This window comes from Zeugodacus cucurbitae, chromosome 3, assembly GCF_028554725.1.
Source record: "Zeugodacus cucurbitae isolate PBARC_wt_2022May chromosome 3, idZeuCucr1.2, whole genome shotgun sequence".
NCBI classification, from domain to species: domain Eukaryota; kingdom Metazoa; phylum Arthropoda; class Insecta; order Diptera; family Tephritidae; genus Zeugodacus; species Zeugodacus cucurbitae.
In genome coordinates, this window is record NC_071668.1 from 217,248 (window position 1) to 244,972 (window position 27,725).

At 33.0% G+C, this 27,725-nt stretch overlaps 2 protein-coding genes across 20 annotated transcripts; one reads left to right on the forward strand and one right to left on the reverse strand.

Annotated features, from left to right (window-relative positions):
- The first annotated feature begins 29 nt into the window (after nucleotides 1–29).
- Nucleotides 30–26,101, forward strand: LOC105209599 (embryonic polarity protein dorsal). 19 transcript variants are annotated; one of them, XM_029038656.2, is made up of 8 exons: nucleotides 11,637–12,056; nucleotides 12,166–12,344; nucleotides 12,406–12,797; nucleotides 12,924–13,002; nucleotides 15,856–15,960; nucleotides 21,432–21,485; nucleotides 21,571–22,184; nucleotides 22,250–26,101. In XM_029038656.2, exons 1-8 carry the CDS (start codon nucleotides 11,659–11,661, stop codon nucleotides 22,559–22,561), a joined length of 2,133 nt encoding a protein of 710 aa, XP_028894489.2. In that variant the 5' UTR covers nucleotides 11,637–11,658; the 3' UTR covers nucleotides 22,562–26,101. The 19 variants fall into 19 exon arrangements, with proteins under 19 accessions (XP_028894482.2, XP_011178374.2, XP_028894481.2 ...); XM_029038657.2 differs by having other exon boundaries at nucleotides 22,253–26,101; XM_029038649.2 differs by lacking the exons at nucleotides 21,432–21,485; nucleotides 21,571–22,184; nucleotides 22,250–26,101 and adding exons at nucleotides 30–341; nucleotides 881–943 and having other exon boundaries at nucleotides 12,924–15,903.
- Nucleotides 23,999–26,975, reverse strand: LOC105209603 (uncharacterized). Its single transcript, XM_011180085.3, has 5 exons — nucleotides 26,638–26,975; nucleotides 25,551–26,232; nucleotides 25,130–25,486; nucleotides 24,927–25,060; nucleotides 23,999–24,532 (listed from the first exon to the last, which is right to left on the reverse strand). Exons 1-5 carry the CDS (start codon nucleotides 26,877–26,879, stop codon nucleotides 24,250–24,252), a joined length of 1,698 nt encoding a protein of 565 aa, XP_011178387.1. The 5' UTR covers nucleotides 26,880–26,975; the 3' UTR covers nucleotides 23,999–24,249.
- Between the last annotated feature and the right edge of the window lie 750 nt (nucleotides 26,976–27,725).

A 27,725-nucleotide genomic window follows, 5' to 3' on the forward strand; every position in this document is an offset into this window, starting at 1 on the left:
AAAATTTGTAAGAGATCGGTTTATTAAAAATTGTTGCTTTAGTCTGCATTTTGTTTTCGCGCCGATTCGTCGTGGTTTGATACTGAATTCTCAGTGGACGGAGTGTTTAAATGTCGTTGACGTGTGTTATAATTCGTTAATTTGTATTTATCGCGGAAATTTTTTTGTAGTTGATTTCGTGAGTGAATATACACTTTTGAAATGCGTAAATTGCAAACAAACGTGTGATTTATGTAAGGTTCAAGCATTATAAAGCAAATTAATTATCATAAAGTGGATATCTCGTGAAAATATGAAAATTTGCTCCTGCTTTACTAACGCATACGTATTAACACTGATGTGTATGTACATACACATTCATATAATTAAATATATATATATATATACATATATATATATGTATATACAAATATAGTATGTAGCATGTTGAAGCAATCAGTTTAAAACATATAGAATATATTTCGATTATAGTTGAAAACCACTGGTATAATAAAAAATCCTTAATTTTTCCGATAATTGGCATACATTTCATGTTTTTTAGTGTAGTTGGATTTTAGACAGGAATTTCTAGTTGTAAACTGGTAAATTTTCTATCTAGTTTGACGCTACACTGTGAGGTAGTTATATGTGATTACATACATGTATAAATACATCTGTATATGTATATAATTGTTATTATACATTTAGTGCAATTCACGGCTTATTTATACCGATCACGTATTCCCGTCAACTGAAAAGAGTTACCAGTAAATACTTAATAATTCTATATGTTAGTATGTGTAAATTTACTGAGAGTAAGAGAAAATTGCATAATAATAAGTGAGAAAAAGAGAAAAAGTGATCAAGGTATTTAAATTCAAAATAACATCCACATTTACAGAACTTGGAATAGCCAGCTTGCTTGATTAGATTAACAAGTACAATCACTGGACATGATCATAAGGTACATTTCTACAGTTTGTGTTTATTATTATAAATTCTTACTTGAGTAAATGGTATTTGTCAATCTCAGAATTCAGTAGTCATTAAGATGCATCTAAAGATAATTTCTACAACTTTGTATGTACATATGTACATATGTACATACATAAATTGTAATGAAAAAAAGACAAATAGTTTCCACCCTTTGAGGAAATCAGTTCCTTAAAGAATACAGTTTGTTAAAACTTTTGTATTTTTCTTCGTTTACACGAGGGTTTTGCAGAAATTTAGACATGTGTCAACAATGTAGAAATATTAACGCTTGCTTCTCTCGATTAAAGTAATTGGGCAACCTTTTACATTTTCAGAGCAAACATTTTTTTAAATTTTAACAGAGAACGTAGAATATGTAGAGATGGTTTACTATTGTAAATATAGTCATCAACTTTGAAAAACAAATACACTTACATACATGAATATAAGTATGTTCCTAAGGCGTACAATATTAAGAAAGAAATAGTTATGGTGTCGGGTATTGTTCTGGACTTTCCCACATATTTCTTTATGATTGACTCTTATCGTCAGCTACTTGATGGATACTGCCATATATGCATACATATGCATACATGCATGTATATGTATATTATTGAATCTAAATATTATAAACGCAAAATATAAATTAAATTTTACTTCGATGGCGTGATAAAGTTGCAACATCATGGTTTCTTCTCGTGTTGTATATTTGAACTGGCCGATTTTCAATATTTTAATAATATTATAATTCAAGAAACATCCGTTAAATTATCAATACTTCTATACTTTGTTTAACACAATTTCTCAGTAGCTTATTATTTTAACTTTAATGAAAATCTTCATATCAGCAAGCTTGAACTTAGAATTGCTGAAAAATATATTGTGGCTGCTCATATACTGACATTTAGACCCTTAAAGAGGAGCAGTGTCATTCCAAAGAAAGATAACACAAAATATTTGTATCAGTCGATCGAAAATTATCAATCCTAATAAGAAAGTTGCGACATCCGCGTTGTCATCCTAAGCAAACTTGGATGAACTTGGACATGTAATTTTATGATTGTTTGAACCTATATTTTATATGCTATTTGGTGCCGCTGGCACAAAACGCAAATTAATCAAAAATACACACATACATTTACCGTTATTACCTTGATATTTTCTGCCAAACCAAACCAGCCAAAACTTTGTTATCATAAATATACAATGGGTGATAGAAAAAATCGGGACACTTATTTTTTAAGACTTTACTTTACATCGATGTAGCATTAACAAATCAAACACTATTATACAAGGATAATAATTATACTAAGTACATTATTCAGCTATAATAAAACGTTTTTATTGTATGTCCTTACTATAAAATGTGTTGTTTTTAAATAAAATAAACAAATCCCAAATTTCTAGAGTGTCCTCTTTTTTTGTCCGCCATTGTATGTACATATGTATAGGAAAGCTTTCGGCATTGCCCCCTTTGTTTCTCTTTAAATACAGTAACCATGTTAAAAGCTTTTTCAGTTCCAACACTCAATACTTTCGAATGAAGAGAACATTTAATGTTTATTTTGAAATAATTTGTCGATTACCGTCTCATAATAGTCAAAAGAAGCATTAATAGTAGCATAAAAATAAAATACTTACATGCACATACATATGTACGTACATATGTATATGGATGTAAATTTACATACATACATGTATAAAAATATATATATCTTTACATATATGTATACATACTTATGTATGCATACAACAATCAGTAGAACTCCAATAATTGCAAGTAAAGTCAATTACATGAAAGAAATTATTGCTTAAACCAATAAAGACCCATACACCGATAAAACCGATAGGCCACTCACATGCAAACTTATTGTATATACCGTAGATGTATATGTAAGTATGTATTTATCTAATACTTTGGTGAGTGTTCAAAACAGGTACAAGAATTCCAACTCAATTCATTGTCGACTTAACTCCAATGGCGGACGGTTGTGAGCGCGGCTTATTGATCAAGCATATCTACAATGCTCACGAAAACATATGAAATAAGCAACGACTATACGTTTGGCGAAACGTAAACATACTCGTGCACATACATACATATAAGTATGATAAAGTTAAAAGAAATAAATATAAAACTTCTTTTACTCAAGTGCCTACTAAGTTAATGTATAGTCCGATTAGATGTTTACGGTAAATAGTGTTAAAAAGTGAAAGATTTAATTTTTGTAAAATATTTGGCATGTGTTTACAATATTTTAACTACCATACGAGTTGATGTGAGTGTTTGAACCGCCGAAAGTTCAACGTATAGTTCTAATTATTATGAAAAATGAAAAAACATACATATTTATGTATGCTTGTGCATACACGTGTATTTACTTACATACATCCACGAATGATGTGTATGTATTTATAATAACAAAATTTATCTTTTTAGTTAATTCATCAGTGTTAGTTGAGAGTCCAATCAAATTGCGACGGAATTCTGTAGATAAAGTTTCTAAGTGTATAAACTACTCGTATGTATATTCAAATGAGTGCATCAAAAATCAGATATACATATGTACATAAGTTTCAATTAATCAAGAAGAAACAAAAGTTGGAACAATACCATGGAAATAAATAATCCTGTTCATTATATGTATTAACTTAGATAATTAATTTAAAAACAAAAAAAAAACATATGTACATATGTATATAAACCTACATAGTTACATATACATTTCTGTTTTTAATGACATTTACATTTTTACTTCTAATTTTCTGTGTTTTCAGTTACAGTTGAACTTCCATAACTTGAAGTTCTCCATCAATCGAACTCTTGAATTGGCTATAGAAGTGAAATTTCATACAAATTATTCGAAGTCTCTCTAACCCGGAGTTCAACTGTATATTATTAAATAGTGTACTGATTTTACATATGTGTCTAAGTAAATAATAGTATTACTTAAGTAATCGATTCAGCCATCCGTTCGTCAGGTGTAAATTAGCACAATTTGAATAAACTTGAAAAATATTGTTAAAATATAATATGAGTAATATAAATAAAATAGGCAAACATTTTAATAAATCAAATACAGTAGAACTTCTCTAACTCGAATCAGCATAATCCACAAAAAAACTTCGAGTTAGAGAGACTTTGTGATATAGAAATTTTCGTTAAAACATAAATTTTTCAAAAACATAATTTTTTTCTGTAAAATATAGATTTATACCCAGTTTTATTTATTTAATTCGCATATAGTTTAATGTACATAAGTTAAAAGATTTATTCTTTAATTTTGTTTGTAGCATTTAGCTATTTTTTGGCTCTCGATGTCTGTATCCCATGCTTTTGTTACATGATTTATGAAATCCATTAGAGTAATATCATAGTTTTTGTTCTCCTCAAACACGTTTTGTGTTCTTGTTCGTAACAGTCAAATGGTTGGTAATTCGACATTCTTTTCATACTCTCGCAACAAAGTTACTAAGACAGTATTATAGTTTTGTTCACATAACGAGTTAGATATATATATATATACCAAAGTGATCAGAGTGAAGAGTGGAGTTCAAATCCGGATGTCTATCTCTCTGTCCGTCCGTCCATCCGTCAGTGCAAGCTGTAACTTGAGTAAAAATTAAGATATCTTGATTAAACTTGGCACACTTATTTCTTGGCACCATAGGAAGGTTGCTTTGTTAAAGATGGGAAAAATTGGTCCACTGCCACGCCCACAAAATGACGAAAACCGAAAGCATATAAAGTTCCATAACTAAGCCATAAATTAATCTAAGGAAGCAAAATTTGGTACAAAGAATCGCACTATGAAGGGGCATATTTGAATGTAATTTTTTTGGAGAAGTGGGCGTGGCCCCGCCTCCTACTAAGTTTTTTGTACATATCTCGTAAACTACTAAAGCTATATCAACGAAACTCTCAGGAGTCGTTTCTTCAGGCATTTCCTTATACAGTCCAAAAATGGACGATATCGGATTATGACCACACCCACCACCCATACAAAGGTTATGTTGCAAACTACTAAAAATGCTTTAATTCAGTAAGGGAAAACACCAGAAACTAAAATTTAAATTTCTTAATTTTCATAATAAAGAAGGTACAGAAGTGCTCCATCCAAATTGGTATACAAAATTTTAAGTGGGTGTGGCTCCGCCCACTTATAGGTCAAAATCCATATCTTGAAACAATGAAACTTGGTTTGTAATATTTTCCTTACATTCCAATAACATGTTGTGAAAACATGCCAACTCGGTTCACAACCACGCCTACTTCCTATATACCAGAACTTTGCAGTCGACCTGAATAGTTTACTTTACAATATGTGAAGTAAGCACGAGTGAAGATATCGGAACAGAACTTTGCATAAATACTTCATTTATTGTGTGGCAGCCCCTTTCTAAAAATCGCCGAAATCGGACCATAGGTTTTCAAGGCCCCATATATCTAACATGATGACCTCGGTGCTTCTAACCTAATATTAGGGTTTTCAACTTTTAATGGACTTTATACCATATATATGACAAATATGTGGGTCAAATTGTGTATTATATAATATTAAATAAATAAATTGCGAGAGTATAAAATGTTCGGTCACAGCCGAACTTAGTCCTTCCTTACTTGTTCGTTTCGAATTCATTCAAGAATTGCAGGTGCGTTCAATTTCAAATGAATAATTATAGTTCGTTGGAAAATTTAAATGTATTATCTATAAAGTTTTAGTTAGTAAACAGCAAATATGTAAATAAATATATTTAGTAGAGCTCTTGGTATCCACTGCACTATTCGGATAGTCGTCAGTCATCGACTGTTCGATTAACCGCTCATTTTCGACTATTCGAATAGTGCAAGTTCATTAATTTTCTTATTTTTATTGAAAAATGTGAAACATTAAAACTAACAAAAAACTTGCTTTAAAATACAAAAAAAAAAAACAATGATTTCACGGGAACCATTAAGTAATGACAAAATAGTTTTTAACCATTTCAACTGGGGGAATGTATTAAATCAGTATACTTCATAAAAAGTAAATTTTGATATAAGAAAGTGAAAAGGTTAACATTTGTTAATTGCAAGCAGCTTCTACGTGGTGTCACAGTGTTTCCAGCAATGGAGAACATCCTCTCTGATTCTGATAAAGTGGCTGTTTTATTGCGGAAACTTTAAAAAATCAAAGGCTGTTTGGATTTCAAACTGTTTTCATTTATTCGAATATTGACAGTATAACTATTCGAACAACCGCAGTAGAACGACTATTCGAATAGTCGTAACATTGCGACTAATCGAATAGTACTAACCGGTTAATATTCGTACGAATGGTTACAAACCGGATATTCGAATAAGAGCCCTAATATATAGGTAATGAAAAATGTATGTACGAGATTTAATCTGAGATGCAACATTTCCTCATTATAATACAATCCGGTAAATCTAACCAACACCCAACTGAAGACGCTCCCACGGAACCACCGGATTAAGTATTACTTCTTGGAAAGTGTTTATTGTTTTCCGATATATACGAATTGAGTTGTTAATCTACACATCGAGTATGGAGAAAATACAAAAAGCGTGCGATGAAATTCATATTTCATTCGTATTTTCATTCAAAAGTTCATGAATTCTTCACATTCCTATGCATTTTTTTGAAGATAATTTATAATAAAAATATAGCTAAAAGATATTTATCGTATTCTCAGGACAATAGGAATGTGCTGATTACTCATCACTTTTTCGGAAAACAAGCAAATTATATATTATTTCATATGTATGTACGCATGATTGCATACAGAAATGGCCTGCTGGAAATTAATATCTAAGCGTACGAGTATATGATACTGAACTAATCGGTTTTCGAATATATATATATATTATAATATGAATATAGATGTCATTTAGTTCAATCAGAGGAATATAATAATGAAATAAAAACTTTTTGAAAATATTATCAATACTTTTTCTTTGGAAAAGGAATTTGTAGGAATAAAGTGCTTTTAAATCATTGGATTGTTCATTTTTTTTACATTTATATACTATGGTTATGATTTATACTCGATCAGATAGTATTGAAATGGCGTATGATGAAAAATGTTGGGAACAAGTTTTTCCAACAGTAGTCCTCCACTACAGGTTTGTCGCATAGATAGCTTATCTTCTTGGCACGTTCGCATGTTATTTATGTATTTGAGAATGTTTTCTCAATGAAAGTAGAATGAGTGATTCACTGATAAAGAATTAAATTTTCTTATATTCAGACATATATGTATGTAATTATGTACATTTTCATACACTAGTTCACAAAAGTATTAGGATATACATACATATATGTTGATGTATGATGTTTTATTTCAACTATCTGTGTAGTCGGATTTTATCGTGTTATATAGGCACAAGGGCATAATATATTTAAACAATAATCCGTAAAGAGTTGATTTTATTACTACCCTATACTTGTTGTATGTACAATTTATAAGTTTTAATTACGTTAAACAAATTCATCGCTTATAGATCAAAGAGATCAGGTTGATAAGATGAGTTGAGGATATCAGTCCGTCCGTGCAAAAGGATAACTTGCGTAAAAATTTAGTTATCTTTATGAAACTTGGTACAAGTGTCCCCGGCACCACAATGTGGCCTTCAAGGTAGAGTGAATATTTGGGTAGCCCAAAATATTCCCCCACTATTATTCAAAATAGTGGTGGAATCGCTCTAGATGCCATACACATATTATAATAAAGTTTCACAAATTATTTCCTTTCCTTTCAGCGTATCAAACTAGGAGAGTATAAAATGTCCGGTTACACCTGAACTTAGCCATTCCTTTCTTGTTTCCATAGAAGAATCATAGACCCAAACAGCAATCCCTTATCCAATTGCAACATCTTTCATGTGGTATATATGCATACATATAGTATAAATACCAATATAAGTCTCGGCTAAGCAGATACACAAAATTTATACATACACGAATTTTATTCTAGCTGATAGAATTCTGCAATATTTTGGATTATTATTATTCACAACATCCCACACTCAGTGTTTGACGGCAAAACACAGCGTACGCATGGTCTAGTAAAATTTTGCGAGGCAAACGGTAGTTGAAGGAAAGTTCGTTTACATTTTCGCTGTCTTGGTCCAGAATAGTGCAATTCGGAAACATTTGATTCCAACAACGGTTTGTGAGTTTTGTAATTATTTCTGCACCAATTAAATAAAACACAAGTACAATTCGGTTTATTGCAAAAAAATAGTCATTTTCGTAATGTAACGATATAATAAACATAATAAACCTGCTGAAAAACATTGTCACGCTTCTTAAGTTTGGTAAAAATCACTTTTATAAATTAGAATTTTATTCTTCCGTCAACAGTTCTGGAAGTACGTTGCAGTATAAGTTTTGTACCCGTTACATCAAGTTTCGTTGCAATATCTCATTTATCATTTATTAAATGAGACGTTTGTCAAAGCGACCAGTGAAAATTGAACGGAAGTGATTGCAGAGAATCCGAACTACGTATTTCCTTTAATATTATATTTCTAGACTACACGAAGACAAGTCGAATCAAATCCGCCATCCCTAAATCAAAAAGTGATGTTTTATTCCAATATGTGAAATTAAAATTGTTATGAATGAATGATTACGGTTGGATTACAAAGCAAGTAATTTACAAACCCTTGGAGACTAAATGAAAACGTCAAAAGGTTTATAAAGTAAAAATAACATAATGGAACACACAATATAAATTATAGAAACCTCATATACATACATATGTACATAAGATCTATGTACATATGTGGAAAATAAATGTATATACTATCAGTTGTTTTAAAAGGCCCCCAAAAGCGATAATATAAAGCGATTCGAAACATTGGCTTGCTTCCAAAAAGAATATATGCTCACGTGTGTATATACATATTTACCATATGTACGTATGTATTTTTAGACGAAAAGACGTTATATGTACATATATGATTCTCTTCTCCATATTTGCTACAATTTTATTTACAAAATCAAATAAGAAATTAGAAAAGTGTTTTAATTTCTCACAAATTGATAAATTTTCCTAATTATGTAGTATCTCCAATAGCTCATTTGTTTTTTATATGTATCTATTCTTAAATAATTGATGAAAATCAAATGCTATCCAGCCGGATGTATTGAAAGCGTGTCTACCTACTAGTGTCACGTGGGTCAAACACCAATGATAGTGAAATTTTATGAAGTTCACTAAAAGTCATCGGCCATTTGGAGTTGGTTTGATATAGTTGTGTTTTAAAATAATATTAGTACAAATATTTATGAATAGATTGTACAACAAAAAAATGAGATTTTTATGGGATTAAACTAGTTTTAGTCCATATTGAACAGGGAATTCTCTAAAATTTAACATACAATATTTTGAAGTGTGTTTGCCGTAAATAATAAAAGTAATACATTTGGGAGAGAAATGTTCTAACTGATCCGAATATGATTTTAATAATATTTTGGATTAGGATGAAATTGCTGCTCATAAGGATTATTAAATTTTGTTTCAATATCTTTAGTCATTTGAAGTCTTCTAAGTGCTACAATTATTGGCAAAAGTTATTTAGACTTAGATTAGGTTAGGTTAAACTGGTAGGCCAATACGCCACACATAGACCTATTTAGGTCCTTTGTTTTTAGACTTAGTAGTTAAAAAAATACTTTTACAGGACATGCATATAAATTACAGGTTTTTATGTATACCACGTTGTTAAATGCATTAAATTACTTATATTTTACTTAGGACTTATGACTTTCAAATGGTTAGATAAAAACAATATTTGTATTAAGTAATACATCCAACCCATTTATCTTGCTTGGGTTTGTATTCACGTTGAAACCAGTATATACATATATATATATATATACATAGAATTTGTTTTTGTGCCGAGGTATTTTTCATGATTTACGCAATTGTCTAGACTTTACGTTCATCAACTCAATGGTAGTCTCTGTCCAAAGATATGCACCTGTTATAAGTGTGTGTGGGTTACTGTATATTACTAATACACAAGATCGACCAAAGAGTCCAATAATATTAGTGGTTGATGTCTACGGATACATACATACATATGTACATGTGCAGATACGTTTGTCATTGCCGCCATTTCGAGAAGTGACGTCGATTATGAGGACGTCAGAAGGTTATTTCCTCATTGCAATATATGTATGTATATGAATGTGTGTGCTTAATTAAGGAGTTCTTCTTAGGGATGCATAATATTTAAATAACTTAAGAAAATGCATGTTAACAAAATATTTTACATAAAATAATTTTTAATATATGTACGTATACACCTTGATATTTTGGGCGAATTGCTCTTCTATTTAGTGATTTTGCTTTTCTTTTTGGGAGCGGGCAAATCTTTAAGCTTTTGACTACTTACAACATACATAGATATATGTATGTATTTACATATACACATTTACATATATATATATGTAATATACGTGAAAACCATTTTGAATATAGGTCTGAATATCTGCATATACATACGTAAGTATATAAGCACCTTGCAGATAAGCATCAAACTGATCAGGAATCGTTTAATTAGACTGGTTTGACCAAAATTGAACTAGTCAGAAAGAGATCAGACTTATAATATTTCCTTTTTGGAAGTTCATTCAAAAGCGGGTATATTTTTTATAAAAACGGGAAGAGCTTGAACAAAATCCAAATAAATATTGCTCAGCGGAATATAGATTAAACTAGAGATTGACTTTGTTTAGACTTAGTATGAAACTGATATATTTCTGCGTGAAATGTAACAATTGTCATCACCTGATTGGATTTATGACTCAGTGTAGTTGAAAGTAGTTCATAACTAGTTGATTTCATTGCATGTATATTAACTCACACATATTTCCATACATATATATGTATGTATATTTCTTTTTAATTTAAATAAGTATGGAAATGTGGCGAATAGGTACTTTTCACTTGTATTTGCAAGCGTACATATGAATATGCGTATATATGTAGATAAATATATATATGTACATATGTATATGAGTAATAAAGTTATAATTCGTTCAATGAAATATATTTTTTAAACATTCGAATTTACAAAATTGCCAAAAACTATCCTTTAGATATTATTATTCCGTCTACATAAATTCATTGGCATATGTTTTAATATTTTCGCGTTAATTTTGTGCCGATTTGTTTTTCTCTGCCGTTTATTAAGGTACAAAAAATGTATTTTTGGCTTTGTTGTCGGGTTCTCTCTTTTGCATGCAGAGTTTTCTTCGTTTTCGCGTTGATCGTGGACCGGAGACGGTTGAAATCGTTTTTGAAAATTGTTGAGTTTTAGTATTTGTCGACTCCTTACGTTGTGATCAACACGCAATATATTCGGAAGAAAAGAGATAGAATTGGAAAACTCACAACATCTGTCTGCTACGAGAGAAGTAATATAATTTATTTTTGGTACACAATTCACCTACCTAGAGTGTGAAAAAGAGACAACGTTAGCGAAAAACTTGTGCATGCAAGAATGTTAACAAAATTTCGAAGGCCTAGAACTTTTTTAGATTATATAGTTTTACTGAAACATTTACACACAAATTTGATGTTTAATAAATAAATTTAAAGAAATTGCTCGTAAAAATTTGTATTTTGTCTTAATTCAATGTAAACCATTCTCTTTTTATTTTCAGTTAATTATACTAAGTCATTATTATGTATCCTAGCCAAGGTAACGCCAATTTAGGCGGGGGCCCAAGAGTAAGCCCGAATGGAGAACAGCTGCTACATCAATCTTCGCAGCATCAACAACAACAAAATTTGAACTATAATACTGACCAAACAAAGCAACAACATACGGACGTGCCACCCTCATCTCAGCAGCAAACCAATCCAAATAAAAAAATTGCAAAAAAGGCATACGTTAAAATTGTGGAACAACCTGCTAGCAAAGCATTGAGATTTCGTTATGAATGCGAGGGTCGTTCAGCTGGTTCAATACCAGGCGTGAATTCGACCCCGGAAATGAAAACATTTCCTACGATCGAAATTGTAGGTTATAAGGGACGAGCAGTAGTAGTCGTCTCCTGTGTGACCAAGGACGCTCCATACCGGTAAGAAAATACGCGTTAATGTTTATATTTGACTACATATATAGAACTGAAACTTGATTGAGTTAGCAAAATAATTGTTGATTTTTCAAATTTGCATTTTCTTTATTAGTCCTCATCCGCACAATTTGGTAGGGAAGGAGGGTTGTAAAAAGGGTGTGTGCACCTTGGAAATCAACAGCGATACGATGCGTGCCGTATTCAGTAATTTGGGAATACAGTGTGTAAAGAAGAAAGACATTGAAAGTGCTTTAAAAGCCAGAGAAGACATTCGCGTTGATCCTTTTAAAAGTGAGTACGACCGGATGACAGTACATACATTATTCATATATCCATATATGCTTTTTTACAGCCGGGTTTTCACACCGTTTCCAGCCAACTAGTATAGATTTAAACTCTGTCAGATTGTGTTTTCAAGTATTTTTAAAAGGTGATATGGGTCGTTTCACAGTACCCCTGCCACCAGTAGTCTCAGAGCCAATTTATGATAAAAAGGCCATGTCAGATCTCGTTATTTGTCGTGTTTGTAGTTGTTCGGCCACGGTTTTAGGCAACACAAAAATAATTTTGCTCTGCGAGAAAGTTGCTAAAGAGGACATAGCCGTGCGATTTTTTGAAGAGAAAGACGGTGTCACAATTTGGCAGGGATTTGGCGAGTTCGAGCACAATGATGTTCATAAACAGACCGCGATTACATTTAGGACACCAAAATATCACAAAACTAGCATAACAGAGCCGGTCGAGGTGAGGTTCTGAAATCATTATATATAGGTGTGCTCTATATCACGTTTTGAGTAATCACTCATAAACTGTATAGTTGCGAAATATTTATCCAAAATTTTTACTTTCTAACTGATTATGTATTTATAGGTATTGGTACAATTGCAAAGGCCTTCAGATGGAGCAGTTAGTGACCCTGTGAAATTTGAATATGTGCCAGCGGAGTCGGGTAGGTATTCTTTAGAAAATTTGCGTCGTATGCTCAAACGGCCCGACGATTACGTATTTCAAGAAATATTAAAAACAGTCGATGACAAAGAGTCAAGTGTTGAAGAGGCTATGAATTTGGATAAATTAACTACAGAGTCACACGAAGAGATCAACAGTTATTTGAATAATACAATTACTCTAGATGCAGCAGAAGCAGATAAACGGCGCAAGGAGAATGAAATCGATGCAATAATCGATGAGAAAGTAAGGGAGTTAGAGCAGCAGGAACTTAATAAGAAACCAATACAGACAGAGCAACAACAAGTTGCAATATCGGAGGAGTCTAATATGCAGAAGGTTCAACCACAGTCAGAAGTTGAACGAGTTGTAAGTTCGCAGATGGGGGAGATGAAACATGCTTCAGCTGAAGTACAAAAACAACTTTCCGTTAACGATAAAATCACTGAATGGATGAAAAGCAATGATTTACAAGAAAATGAAGGCTCTCCGCCACCTGATGGTGCAGCATCCATTGCTTCCATTGACGAGGATAAAGTTCTTACAGCGTTACTAGATGAGGCTGCTGAGTTAGACGAAATTTATACACGTCATGTGCTTCAAAGGGACACTTACAAAGCTATGCTAAGTGAAATTAATGATAATAAATCTAAAATAGATGGCCAGAAGCAATCCATGGAAGTAGATGATAGTTTTGATGACGCAGCTACTTACAGTAGTTTACAAAGAGCTTTTAAGAACCCTATCGATATACCATTGGATGATTTGATGCCACCAACTCCCCCATCCTCTCAACTAGCCCCTGAGGATGCACACCTATACGACCGTAATGGAACTTTTGCGTTAAGTGCCGATATTGCACTGGCCACACTGGAGCAGCTTCCTATTCCACCATTGCAACAACAGCAACGAACCCAACAAACCTCCTCACCACCGCGTCCATTGCCACCAAAATATTTGTCACCGCATATGCACGTGACCGCTGCAGAAGAGGAGAAATTACCTCCTCTTCCACCAAAACGTATTCGAAAGCAAGATGGAACTATTGAAAATCATTCAATTCAAGGAAATATTAATGTTGTTACCGATTACAGATCTCGTTCACCACCTCCGATAATAATAAAGAAGACTCCCGATCAGTCACCACTTTCAAAACGATTACCATCCAAGCCAGTTAACGGAAGTAATTCAAATACTTTGCCCAAACAAAAGAAACCAGGCTTTTTCTCGAAGATTTTTTCGCGACGTAAAAGCAGAATTGATCTCAATCAGAGTGGAGATATCCCCCAAAATTCCAAGGGCACTACTCCAAATTTAAGTCGTGAGCCAAGTATTTCCCAATTTCGGATGAATGATCCGAATCGCGGATCTGTAAAATCTCTTCAACCCATGTCTTTACCAACTAGTCCCTCTAAAATTGAATTTAATAAAGGAACTAAACCAAGTCGCCCAGTTGGTCGTAGTGTAAGTAGCGTTTCGGGAAAACGCCCATCACGCTTGACCGCTGATGTTATCCACATCCCATTGAAAGGCGACAGTATTAATAGTCTACCACAAAACGAGGAGTACTCACATGCAAGTACAATAACGTTAAGCAATACACTTGACCGCAAAACCGTTTCGGCATTACAGCTTGCCGATATTCCAATATGCGAGGGTGATATGGAACTAGTAGCGATAGCTGATCGCCAAAGTCTGCGTAACTTATGCGAAGGAGCTTTTAACGTCCAACTTGATCCCGATGTAGATCTGACAGAAGCAGAGCATTTCGCATTATATACTAGCATACCGCCCCAGGCAACAACCAGCGAATTCGACGAAGCTTCAGCTTATTATGCCGCAGTTGATGCGGGGGAGATTTTAACACCCGATGAAATAGCTAGGCGATTGGCAGCAGCGAACTGCATCAATTGAAATTTTTAGCAACCCGTAAGCTGTTTCACAGCCTGGAGATTTTCATCATTGACTTAATAAAATTTGATCATCGATCATACATCGAAATGTGAAAATTGAAATTTACCGCGCTATACATAAAATAGTGTGTCCGACTATATATTGAAAACTTTTGAAAATACATACATACATACATATTCGTATTCTTGGCTACAAACAAACTTATAGCGAATGATGAAAATATATGTATGTGTATATTTTGGAATGAACACGATGCCACAAAACAATGCCAATATATTTTTGAGCATTTAGTTTTTGAAAAGAAATATAATATTATTTTGCAATTGATTGATTTTGTAACAATACCCAGGTATTGAATAATTGTTATGTATCCATCTGATACAAATATTTTATGTCGAGTAATATGGATATGTGTCATACATAGATGTAGTGCGTGTTAAAAGTATATATACGCACATAAATAGGTATATATGGTACCAATTATTTTGCAGCGCAGAAGCAGACAGCCAAAAACAAATTGTCTGCGTTTATACAAACGCCTTTTTATTTAAAACTTAAACAACAAAAAAAAACACTGCTTGAGTCATAAATGCAGTGGCCAAAATTTGGAAATATCGGCATTATAAATGCGGTCAAGTACTTACCTATATACTTACATATATGAAAACAATGATTTGTTGTATTGAATCTCCGCCCAATTTGAACTTACACCTATTTATATATTTACTCATTAATTAAAATATGTAATCGAAAAAAGCGGTTCGATCTATTTATACTTCTCTTTAGCTATTATATACTATTAAGATAGATACAATTAAGATTTTGAAAGTACATATGTATGTAACACAAATATTGACGAGTACCTTGAACGGAACATTGTACGAAATTTATACCACTGTTTGTTAAAAAATAAAACAAAAAATAACTCTTTTGATTATAGGACCAGAGGAATTGAGACGAAAACGTCAAAGGACTGACGGTGATTCAATGCATTCCTCGTTGCAACAACAGCAAAAAAAGATCCAAAGTGATCACCCAGGTGGTCGTAAGTGTATTTTTTTCTTTTTAACTATATTTTTGATTTTGAGGTTGGTGGTAACGGTTTTGGTAATATTTTTATTGTAATCGGGATTATGGGATTTTTTTTATTGTTGTTGGCCTCTTTATCCAACGAAGACACACATTTTACATGCATACATATCGAGCCTTTACCGCTATTTTAGCGTAAACGACAAAAACCAAACTTTACAGGAGAAGGTTTTTTTTAAATACTTTTAACCATTAATGTGGTAGTAATTTAAAATTTCTCATACATTAATGCTTTTCAGACATTTATATATATAATTGAAAAAAAAAATTTAAATTACTACCACATTAATGGTTAAAAGTATTTAAAAGAAACCTTCTCCTGTAAAGTTTGGTTTTTGTCGCTTACGCTAAAATGGCGGTAAAGGCTCGATATGTGTGAGTACCTTAACACATCACTAAAAGTCTAGATCCAATTTACCACATTGTATCGCGTTGTATTTGTCTTTAATCAGCTCTTGGAATATTACCTATTTTATACCATAAATATTTCATTTTATCAATGTACTTGAATATTTTACTGTCATTTAATATAACAGTAATAAATTGTAAAATTGTCCTTTCTAAATATATATACGTACATATATACAGGCATACATAGGTATGTAGTATTGTGTAAATATGTATTTGCTATTGTATAAGTTGGAAACGATTCGAAGGTACAATATCCGTTAACTATGTTTATAAAATGTTTTAGGACAATCAGTTTATATTCTGCGTTGGTGGCGGTTTGAGTAAAATTAATTAAATATTTTGCAATTGAAACGGTCTTCTTACCACACAATAGTAGATAATATATGGGTCGTATCTCAGAGATGATTTACATTTTTGGATTAACAACTATTGTGAATTGTTTATTGAGCGAACAAAGCACTGGCGTAATTATGCGAAGTAAAACATTAAGTATATTTCTTATTTAATAAAACCCTTTTATGTGTTATAAAATATTGAGACCTGTTTATAAAAAGTATTTAGTTGAACAGTATAAACCTGAAATATGACTCGAAAATTGCAAACTTTGTACGAAGTCAAGTGTGTTTATACTTATGTATATGACCAAGATTACGTAGCATTTTAGTAGTTACCTAACGATCCAAATTATATACATATATGACATCACTACTTTAGAATATGAAATTTTATAATGAAGAAAAAATGCTTTACCTTTATATACTCAAAAGATGCGAAATAATAAAAATTGAAATGAAAACAATATTGCTAATGGTAGCTAAATATCAAAATAAAATTCTAGCAAAAATCTTTGGCAATTTGTTGAATGTAATTTCATTTTCTTCACTCAAAAAAGGTAAATAATACTGTTTTGTTATAAATTTTCTTTCGCTGTTTGCTCTAACATTCCAATTTTATTCTCACGATATGTTGCTTTGTTAACAGCTTTTTGCTTTTGTATTTAAATGATTTGGCTTTGCACCTTGCTAAACAAACATTTTGAAAATCATTGCATGTTTTTTTTATTAAACAAGTAAGGAAGGGATAAGTTCGGGTGTTACCGAACATTTTATACTCTCGCAATTTATTTATTTAATTTTACTAATCTAACAAACAATTTGACCCACATATTCGGCATATACATATATGGTATAATGTCCATTGAATGTTGGAAACCCTAATATTAGTTATATAGAAGATAGGGAAGTTATGATCCGATTTTACTAATTTTTGACACGGAGACATATTATTAGAAGAAAAATATTCCCTTTGAATTTCTTCAACATATCTGAGAGACCTACCTATATTTTCGGTACAAAATTTGTTAGAAGTGCTGAGGTCCTCATATTCGATATATAGGGTCTTGAAAATTTATGGACCGATTTCGACGATTTTTAGACTTGCGATGCCACTCTTTAAATGCAGTATTTTTGCAAAGTTCTGTTCCGATATATTCACTAGTGCTTACTTTATATATTGTAAAGTAAACTTCAAAGTTCGGGTATATGGGAAGTAGGCGTGGTTGTGAACTGATTTGACTTATTTTCACAACACATCATTGGGAAGCTAGGAATATATTATGAACCGAATTTGCTCGAGTAGTTTCGGAGATATGGCGGAACCACGCCCATTTATAATTTTGTATACCATTTTGAGTGCAGCTTTTCTGTACCATCTTTATAATGAAATTTAAGGTTTCTGATGGTTTTCCTTACTGAATTAAAGCATTTTTAGTAGTTTTCAACATAACTTTTGTATTGGAGGTGGGCGTGGTTATAATCCGATTTCCTCCATTTTTGGACTGTGTAACGTAGTGACTAAAAGAAACGACTCTAGAAAGTTTGGTTGATATAGCTTAAGTAGTTTACGAGATATGTACCAAAAAATTACTAGGGGGCGGAGTTACGCACACTTCCCCAAAAAAATTACATCCACATATGCCCTTTCATAGTGCGATCCATCATACCAAATGTTACGCCCACCTTCGAATTTAACCTTCTTATGGTGCCAAGAAATACGTCTTTTAAGTTTCATCAAGAACATCCGGATTTGAACTTTACTCGTCACCCTGATCATTTTGATATATATATCCCTACATCTAACTCGTTTAGTTTTAGGACTTACAACCAACCGTTATGTGAACAAAACTATAATACTCTCTTTAGTAGGGCTATTGACCTCTGTCCAACTTGCAGTAGGTTAGAGGGTGCTTTCTAGGGTAAATACTTTACGATTTGAGCTGCTGGTGATTTTGATGCATAATAATCCAGTAATTTATATATGTATGTACCTTCCCGTTTCTTGCGTGGGTTCATTTTAAAAATGTAAAATGAGGAAAATTTGAACATGAAATTATATTTTATTTGTAACTAGCAGACCCGACCACACGTTTTTGTGGCTAAGGTATACATTAAATTAGAATTTTTTCAATATAGTCAAAAAATTCTTACGCGCGAAGACGAAAACATTATAGCCGGTTGATATACATTATGGTAGATCTGTACTAAGCGTAAATCATCATAATAACAAATTAGCAAATTTGCAAGTTGGCCAAGCCAAGATTGTTTCGGTGACTTATTTATGATTACCGTTTTCAAAGCCATGACAGCTTACACTAATTTTAATTGCAAAGTAAGAGGGCATAGTCAATGCAATTTTAAATATTCTGTGGGATAATACACTACGTCACCCGGGTTTGTAGCTGTGTCAACTCTCCTGGAACGAAATCCTAAATTGTCGCATTAAGATCATCGATATCTTTGTTTTTTTATCACCAAAATAGGCCATTCAATCAGTCATTTATGGTTATGTGGTTTCATGTCCGGAAAAACACGATGAATAAGCTCCTCTTTCGAGACCATGAAGTGACAGAAGCCCGTTAATAATGTTATTAATACATTGAGGTGTCAACTGCGTCGCTACCATTTCCAACTATTTCTACATTCGCAGTATGATATTGTTGGAAAAACACTCGTATGTTATTTGTTCATTGACGATTTTTTATGTGTCGCCACAAAGTAGATGATTTTAGGCATGTGATTAGTTTGTCCGCAACAGTTGATCCAGGAATAACTGGAATAGTCTGGCGAAAATCACCTGCCAGAATCATGGCTTCACCAAAAATATTTTCGTTGTCGCGTAAATCTTTTAAAGTCCTGTGCAGTTCTTCCAGCGACTTGAATATCTGGAAAATCTCCTTTGTAGCTCTTTTTGGCGAGTTTGCAGACTGGTGTTTGTTGATTTGCAATTTAGTAGTAATTTCAAGGCCGAAAGTACTGCCTACTAACAGGTGCCAAGTTACCCCTATTCCCGTTAACCTTAGTGGTGAAAATGTGTGAAATAGGTTCAGGAATTACATCAGCCGTTATATACTATATAAGAGGATTTTCGTTATTCTGTTGGACTTTATTTCAAATTGTGTGTAATAAAATTAAATCAATAAATTGCGAGTATAAAATGTTTGTTGCCTTTCCCTACTTGTTACAAATTGTTTTGGGCTTTCGATACAGCATTATACAATTGAATAATGATAAAAATATTTTAACAAAGCAACAATGACAACTTTGAAAATAATATTATTTTTTGTTTTCTTTTTTATAAATTTGTTGTCAATTCAAATAAAATCATCTTCTTGTTATCTTCCTCACAATTTTTCCATATTTACTTACTTTCTAATCTTTCCTTGGCTTTCCATAAATATTTCAAAACTAAACGGTTTGGCCCTTCTCAACTTTTAGCGGGACTAACGACACAAATTGTTTGTATGGGTGATTAGAAAATTGTGGATTTAAGACTTTTTCAAGCAATTTTTCTAATTTTTCTCTCCGTAAGAACCATCCCGGAATCTCTAAAAACATTCTAAACAAAGAATTTGCGAAATCGGTCCAGCGGTTCTCGAGTTATGCGCTTAGCAACACATTTTGCGATTCATTTTTATATTATAGATGAGCTAAAACTTATTACGACCTCTAGTCTTTGATGTCTTTCTCTCTGATTATGAAGGCGTTGGGAACGCTCAGAGTTCGACTCCCTAGTGCGAGCCTGTATATTTCTAATAATTTGTTCTTCATGCCGCTGCACATGCTCCATACTCGACCATCTAGCGCGTACTTGCGAGGTTTTGAAATTTTGTTCAGCAAGCAGCAGCGAGCTTACTCGACTCTCTGGCACGCGATTGCGATGCGAAGAGAATGACTTGCAAGACAATATTCAGTTTCAGATTAATATTCTCCCATCACGGATTCTTTTTGATACCCTCACCTAAGAACTATTTCCAGAAAGTTGAAATTCTAGCAATAGATATAGCCTATGTTACTAGCTTTCCAATGGTGAAAGAATTTTTGAAATCGGCACAGTAGTATTTGTGTTTAGTCAATACAAACGTACATACAAATATTTCCTCTTTATAATAGCAGTATAGATTAACATACCATAAACACTACTACATTTTGCTGTTTAGCTTAGAGTATACATTTGAATCTTGTAAAGTAAGTGATATCCGCTACTATGTACTGAAACCAATTGCCTTACTCAGTTAATTTTCTCGTGAAGAATTAATATAAAAAGATTTATAAAATTGGTACATAACTGAACTTTTTCGTTATTGTGGATTTGAATAGTAGATTTTAAAAAACTAAAAGAAACTTTGCGTTGGGCAATATCAAAATTTAGTTAGCGACAAGATAATGTTTAAAAAACTAATGTTGAATAATTAAAGCTGAATTGGTTTTGGATAGCGAATTATCTGAGGATCGTGCTACCTTTCTAATATAATAATCCAAAGATCGTGAATAAGTGTAAAATATATTGTCTTTTAATTCAACATTATCTCGCATATCGAGATCAAGATACCTAGTACTCTAAGACGTTATTTTGTTTTATTTTGTTTTATTATAAATATTTAAACTAATGTTTTCACAATTTCAAATGTTAAATTTTTAATATATATTTTTTTTTTTTAATTTTCGATTATAAACATAGGATTGATAAATTGGAATGCAGCCAATATCCCAGCGATTAAGACAGAGCCAAGAGGTAAGAACTACATAAAAATTCATATAAAAATGTATTTCATCCACACATTTTATTATACAAATTAAAAATTCATTGTGATTTTCAGAAGCGTCACCGCAACCATTTAACTTATATCGTGGGCCTTCAGAGATGACTCCATCACCACAGCCGTTATCGCCGCCGAATAACTACAATAATCCAAATACACCATCTCCCTATAACATGGTTGTGGGGGGAAATATACCGTTGATGTCACCTAGTCATCAATATCGAGGAAGCACTGGGATAGGAGGAGGTGGAGTTCCACCAAATACTGACCAAATGCCCATTCCACTAGAGATGCATAACGAGTTTAACGCCTATAGAGGTGGTCAGCCACAACAACTCAATTCTCGACAGTTTGTGCGGCAAACTGAACTGCCACAACAGCAGGATACTAATCAACAATCACAGCATCAGCATAATCACCTTCAACAGCAACAGCAACAGCAACAGCAATATCATAATCTTCTCTATGGAAACGCAGAGGCAACAAATTGGGAAGAAAAGTATTCCAATGTCCTACCGGTTATGGGCAACACGAGTACAGCAGCCATAGCAATGAATAATCTGAACCCAAGCAACGCCCAGTTCACTTTGCATAATTTGTTGACGGCCTCAGCCACGACTGGACCAGTTGCAACGCAGCATCCGCATTGGAATTTTCCACCAAATAACGAGGTAACTGAAGAGATACCTTTATTCTTTATTAATGTGAAATAAATTATATGCATTTTTCATCTCAGCAGAACGCACTGTTGCAACAACAACAACACCAGCATCATATGCAGATTCAACAACAGCAGTCACCTCAATCGCCATTTCAACAACCCGTGAACAACAACCACGATGCGACAATGGTGAACCTCTCTAGAAGCAACAACGCAGGCAATGCGAACAACGATGACACTGTCGGAGACGGCGAACAGGGCCCAACAATAAGCAACTTATTGAATTTCGACAGCGGTCAGCTGGTACACATCAATTCGGAGGAGCAGCAAATGCTCCGACTCACCTCCGAAGAACTTCGACTCTCAAATTTATCTATATCGTCGTGACGTTGAATGGCACATCATTAAATTAAGAACACAACCATATTCGTGCAAATTAATTTTGGCGCCAAAGCGCACACAAACTCACATAAGTACTATATACTCGTATGCAAGCGCTTATCTTTAAGTTGATTGAAGAATAAATGCCATACGTATATGTATATGTAAATATCTCGTTATTACCTTACAACTTACGTAATTACGGGAACGTTTTGATGAATGCATAAGAAATTACTTAAATGCGAGAGAAAGTCTAATAAAAATTAAGATTCAAATATTGATTTATCAGTGCTGGCAAGCTTGCACAACTTCAATGCATTGAAATGTTATTTTGTTTGTATTAGTTGTATGATTCCGGTTATAATTTATATAACATAAAAATCTTATTATTATATTGTAAATTATGTTAATATTAGTATCCTCTTAGTCATTGAGTTGTGCTTAGGTTTCATTAATTTCTTTTATATGTTATCCACAATTAAAAAATCAATTACATAAAATATATAGTAGTATGTACATATGTATGTAGTTTCTAGTACTAACTATTTGGCAAATTAATCGAATGAAGTAATTATTCGGTTCCTTTCTTGTATTGTAATAGAAGTCAACATTTAGATACCACTTATTTCCATCCTTTCTACCGATTTATTCCCAGTAAAATCCGATATTTTTCACACTAAACAGATTATATTAAGTGGTCATTGCAAATGGTCGTTATTTTCCTTTGGCGCCCATAATATAATAGCTACTTCTAATCCCATTCATGATACTGATATGGAGATAGTTAAGCATGTTACTTATTACTTTGGCATAATCGTGAGTTTTGCTTTAAATAAAATATTTGCATATGGAAGCAACATTTAGTGTTTAGAATCCGCCTGCGCCCAAATTTATGCTTCCCTAGAGCTCTTTCACACGGGTCAACTTCTGTTGCGGCAATTCTTTGTTTATAGGAGAGGGGGCGACTAAGAGAGGAGAATCACGTCTGCTGTTCTTATTCGTAACAGTTCGCTGCTACGTAACAGTGTTGCATTTGCGCACATTTTAAAATTAATGTATACAATATATTTAAAATATTGAATTGATATATTTAATTTGAATTTTATAATTTATTTTTTGTATGTAATTTGCAAATACATATAGAAATATGCATAATATAATTAACAAATGTTAAACAATGGAGAATAACGATAAAAATTAGCTACTGTATAAATTTTTTTGTTTGGAAACGATGCGTACAAGAAGTTGAGAAAATAATTTAAAAGAGAATGAGAGAAAAACACGAACAGAGTTGTCGAACCTAACTTCCAGCAAAAAGAGAATCGCCCGAGAATTTGCAACAGGAGTTGACTCGTTTATTTTCTTTTTGGCGGTTGACTTCAAAGCCTTGGAAAGCTTCTGCAAGATACGAATCTTATTCGAGATTAATTATACCTCGAGATATTAACTCAATAATATTATTTATTTGTTTTATCTGAAGTTTTTATATAGTACGTGTAAATAAGTGCAAGATTGGAATACATTTTGCTATACGTACATGTACACATATGCAGTTTCTTTCGCTCAATTCAAAACCAAATATATAAAATGATAAAATAAATTAAAGAATATCAATTAAAAGTAAAACAAAAAGCCGTACTGTTTCGATACAACTGAGTAGTCAAAGAAGTGCCGGCGATGCTATCAAATCGTTGCTAACGTTTAACAATATTTAGCGCCTTTTCGAGAGTAAGACCAAACGGAAATGCTGTAATCTTCGGTGGTGGTGTTGCTGGTAGCGTACAATAAGCGATCCAATGTACCAGATGCAACGTGGCACGCTGATAAGCAATAGAATTGTTCCAGTAGGCACGTAAACGATTACCCAAAGTGGCTGCCAAACATTGTTGCAAAGTTTCTACCTCACGGGACAGATTTGCAACTTCTTTCCGCAATTGTGACTCCTCTTCCAAGCAACTGTCCAACACCAGTGTTTTCCTTTAAAACAGAAGTAATGAGAGTGTGAAATTCAGTGAAATATGAAATGTACTTCCTGTTCGGAACACATCTCATATAAAAACTTCTGTCTATTTGTACATAACTGAATACACCTGTATGAGTAGCACAAAACTAAATCTTTGACCAAAAGTTATATAACAAGGTTGTGATATAATTTAATACACTTTTTTATCTTTGGTGTCTAACCTGGTGTTAATAATGAATCACAATCTTTCGGAATTTTAAAATAAATACCTCAACTCTTCAGCCACAAATGAGGTTCAAAACTGCATATCAGTCGATTACACTTTAAGAAGATTATGGAGGATAGATCTCAGGGGCACGCCCTATGTTTTTGCGTGCTTTGCAGTTATTGTATAATACTGATACTTACTTTTTCAATTCATTCATTTCCCATTCAAACGACTCCAGCTTAGTGAGCGCAGCGGTTAGAGCATTGTTTTTATCCCTAATTTCGTTAGCCAACTTTTCTTCCCTTTGCAAAGATTCATTGTTTACTTCGCAAATCTAAAATACCACATTATCCGAAAATTAGTGATATAGTAAATTTTATAGTATATATTTTCAGTGTTTTACTTCATTAATAAGTTCCTTCTTCTGTGCTTCTAAGGCTTGAACTTTACGTTGCTCACTGGATAAATTTGCCTGCAGCTCCCGTTGTAGAGCCATTGCCTTAAATAGGTCCGACTTTGTCTGAGAGAGTATTGCATTGAGACCATCGAATTCTTGTTCTTTAATTTGGATCTGCTGTTCAAGTAGTGATCTGTCAGCCTTTAAGCTAATTAGTGAAGTGGTAAGACTCTCGCAAGAAGATTTTGTGTTGTTTATATCTTCTAAAGACCGCTTGAGCTGAACACTGAGTTCATCATTACGTTTTTGCTCAACTCGAAAGAGGGTGTTGAACACATGCAGTTGGTTCTTTGCTTTAATTGACTTTAGAGTTTAAAATGTATTGAAATCTGTTTAACAAAAAAATAGAAAACGATCCTAGACTTACACCACGTTTTAGGTTGTTTACCTCCTCCATAAGGCGTTTTACTTCGTCTCGCCGTTTTCGCCATGCATTTAACATGACTGTTGCAAAAATACGCATTCCGGCCACCTTTGGGTCGCGATCCTGAATTACATAATAATAATTGCTTTGATCGAACATCTTGTTTACCAACGAGGATTGGCTGGATGCTCCCATTATGCCAGCTATATGAGATGTTCTACTCGGCATCAAAGCACTGGGATTTGTTGAGTGTCCACCCAGCGATTGTGATTGTGACGAAGTCAATATCGGATAATTAATGTTATTGTCTCGACAGGTTCGCTTTAAATCCATTTGCGTAATCGACTTACGGATACGAAAATTCAAAATGGCTGCTGTATTTTGGCGCCGCAAAGATAATTGGGTTGTGGATAAGTTTGATGTTGTTGCAAGTTCCAGTTTTTGAGAAATATGATTTCTGCACTGCTGCAGTTGCACCAAATTCGTCGAGGTCAATGGCTGCACTTCAGGTTTGGATATTGTCGCTTCTTTTGTGGGCTTGCATTCAGAGATTTCTACATTATCCTTTGGCTTTGGTGATAATGTTCTAAAGGCGTGGGTTTTAAGTGAGGCGGACGGTTTTCGTAACGGGGCACGAGGAATTTGAGATTTCACGGAAAGCGCAGTGGCGCTCTTTTGGGGCAAACTGTGCACATGTGTTTTGAATCGAAGGCGTGGCCAAAATAATAAATGAGGAATCCGGTTTGAGACAGGATATTGCTTTTTTTCTTATTTTATTATAAACGTGAATGTGATCTACGCTAATTTTATTCGATTAGGAATAATAAGCGAAATTTAAATGCAATTCCGTTGCATAAAGAAAACCCGAAAATTTTTATATTTACTGCTTTTGAAATTTTCAGTGTCGAAAAACTGTACAATGCACGAACTGACTGAAAAATCTTAGCTCAAGTTGCTACAAACATGTATGTACGCATATAAATGTATTAATAAGTAAGTGATGTGGAATGAATATAGACAAGTGTTCTAAAACTTTTGCGTTGGAAAAAAAATGTGCCCGAAAATAACGAGACAATCCTGTCGTACTCACCCAACTTTCAAAGCCACTTTTTTCTGACTTCGCCGACTATTGAATTTACGTGTCTTTTTAATCCTTCCATTATGCATTGGATTTTTCTCACATCTGATTGAATTCGCCACTATATGCTCTCTGCTAGTACTCGGAATTCCATTAATGGAGGTGATTGAGCGATCAGTAGAGACTCCGTCCGTTTCACTTAAATTTTCGTTGGTCAAACTTAAAGGTGGAATAATAGTAAGTATTTCTGGCATAATTAATGATACAACTTGAGGCGGTTGAAATTAAAAATTCCTGAAGAAGATAATAAATGCAATAAATAAACAGATACAAATTCAATTGAGTTTGACACAATTTTCTTTTTATGTTTTAAGAATTTTCCAATTTCTTTTAATATCCGTAATTGTAAAGTGGTTTTGTTTTAAAGTGCTTCATAACATTCTCATCCCTTTGTAAATACGCCATCTGTTCTGTTAGTGGAACTGGTGAAATTGTATAATTTATAGTTTATAAGCATACAAACGTAAATATGCGTGTATGTACCTAGAACATATTTAAACAAATAAATACGTGTATCTATGTGTTCGATTCATATTATTTTGCATGGATTGTGTTGCTATGATCGCCATGTGATATTAACGTTTAAGGGGGGAAATTCATGTAGATGGCCGTTTTCGAGAAGATTTTAAACAATTATTTTAAGGTATTTAAAATTAATATATTATTTCTTCAAACTTTTAGGTTATTTTATACATATATTGAAGAGTAAAAATTTATATTTACAAGAAAAAAACTTAAAAAGTTGTAAAGTTATCAGCTGATACCTCTCGTAGGTTGGTAGGATACATATGTATTTTTTCTATAAACCTCATTTTAAAGAAAAAATTGAGTTTCATATTCAGCACAAGTATGTTAAGAAATCATATACTAAATTTCAAGATGATTGGTTAAACACTTTTTAAGCTAGAGTGTACACTAGATCGAAAAAACTAGTCTCGAGAAAAACGCGCTTAAAAAATAAGTGATAAAAAAATTAATATAAAGTCATATTAAACAAATTAAAACAACTTACCAATTAATCAGCTATACCAGCACCGTAT

Excerpts from the sequence above, each read along its gene's own strand:
- LOC105209599 (XM_029038649.2), top strand. The coding sequence starts at position 11,659 with ATGTATCCTAGCCAAGGTAACGCCAATTTAGGCGGGGGCCCAAGAGTA. Across the intron at positions 12,057-12,165 it reads ACCAAGGACGCTCCATACCG|TCCTCATCCGCACAATTTGG; the intron begins GTAAGAAAATAC and ends TTTCTTTATTAG. Across the intron at positions 12,345-12,405 it reads TCGCGTTGATCCTTTTAAAA|CCGGGTTTTCACACCGTTTC; the intron begins GTGAGTACGACC and ends GCTTTTTTACAG.
- LOC105209603 (XM_011180085.3), bottom strand. The coding sequence starts at position 26,879 with ATGCCAGAAATACTTACTATTATTCCACCTTTAAGTTTGACCAACGAA. Across the intron at positions 26,233-26,637 it reads AAAGTGGCTTTGAAAGTTGG|TTTGCCCCAAAAGAGCGCCA; the intron begins GTGAGTACGACA and ends ACATGTGCACAG. Across the intron at positions 24,533-24,926 it reads GAAATGAATGAATTGAAAAA|GAAAACACTGGTGTTGGACA; the intron begins GTAAGTATCAGT and ends TCTGTTTTAAAG.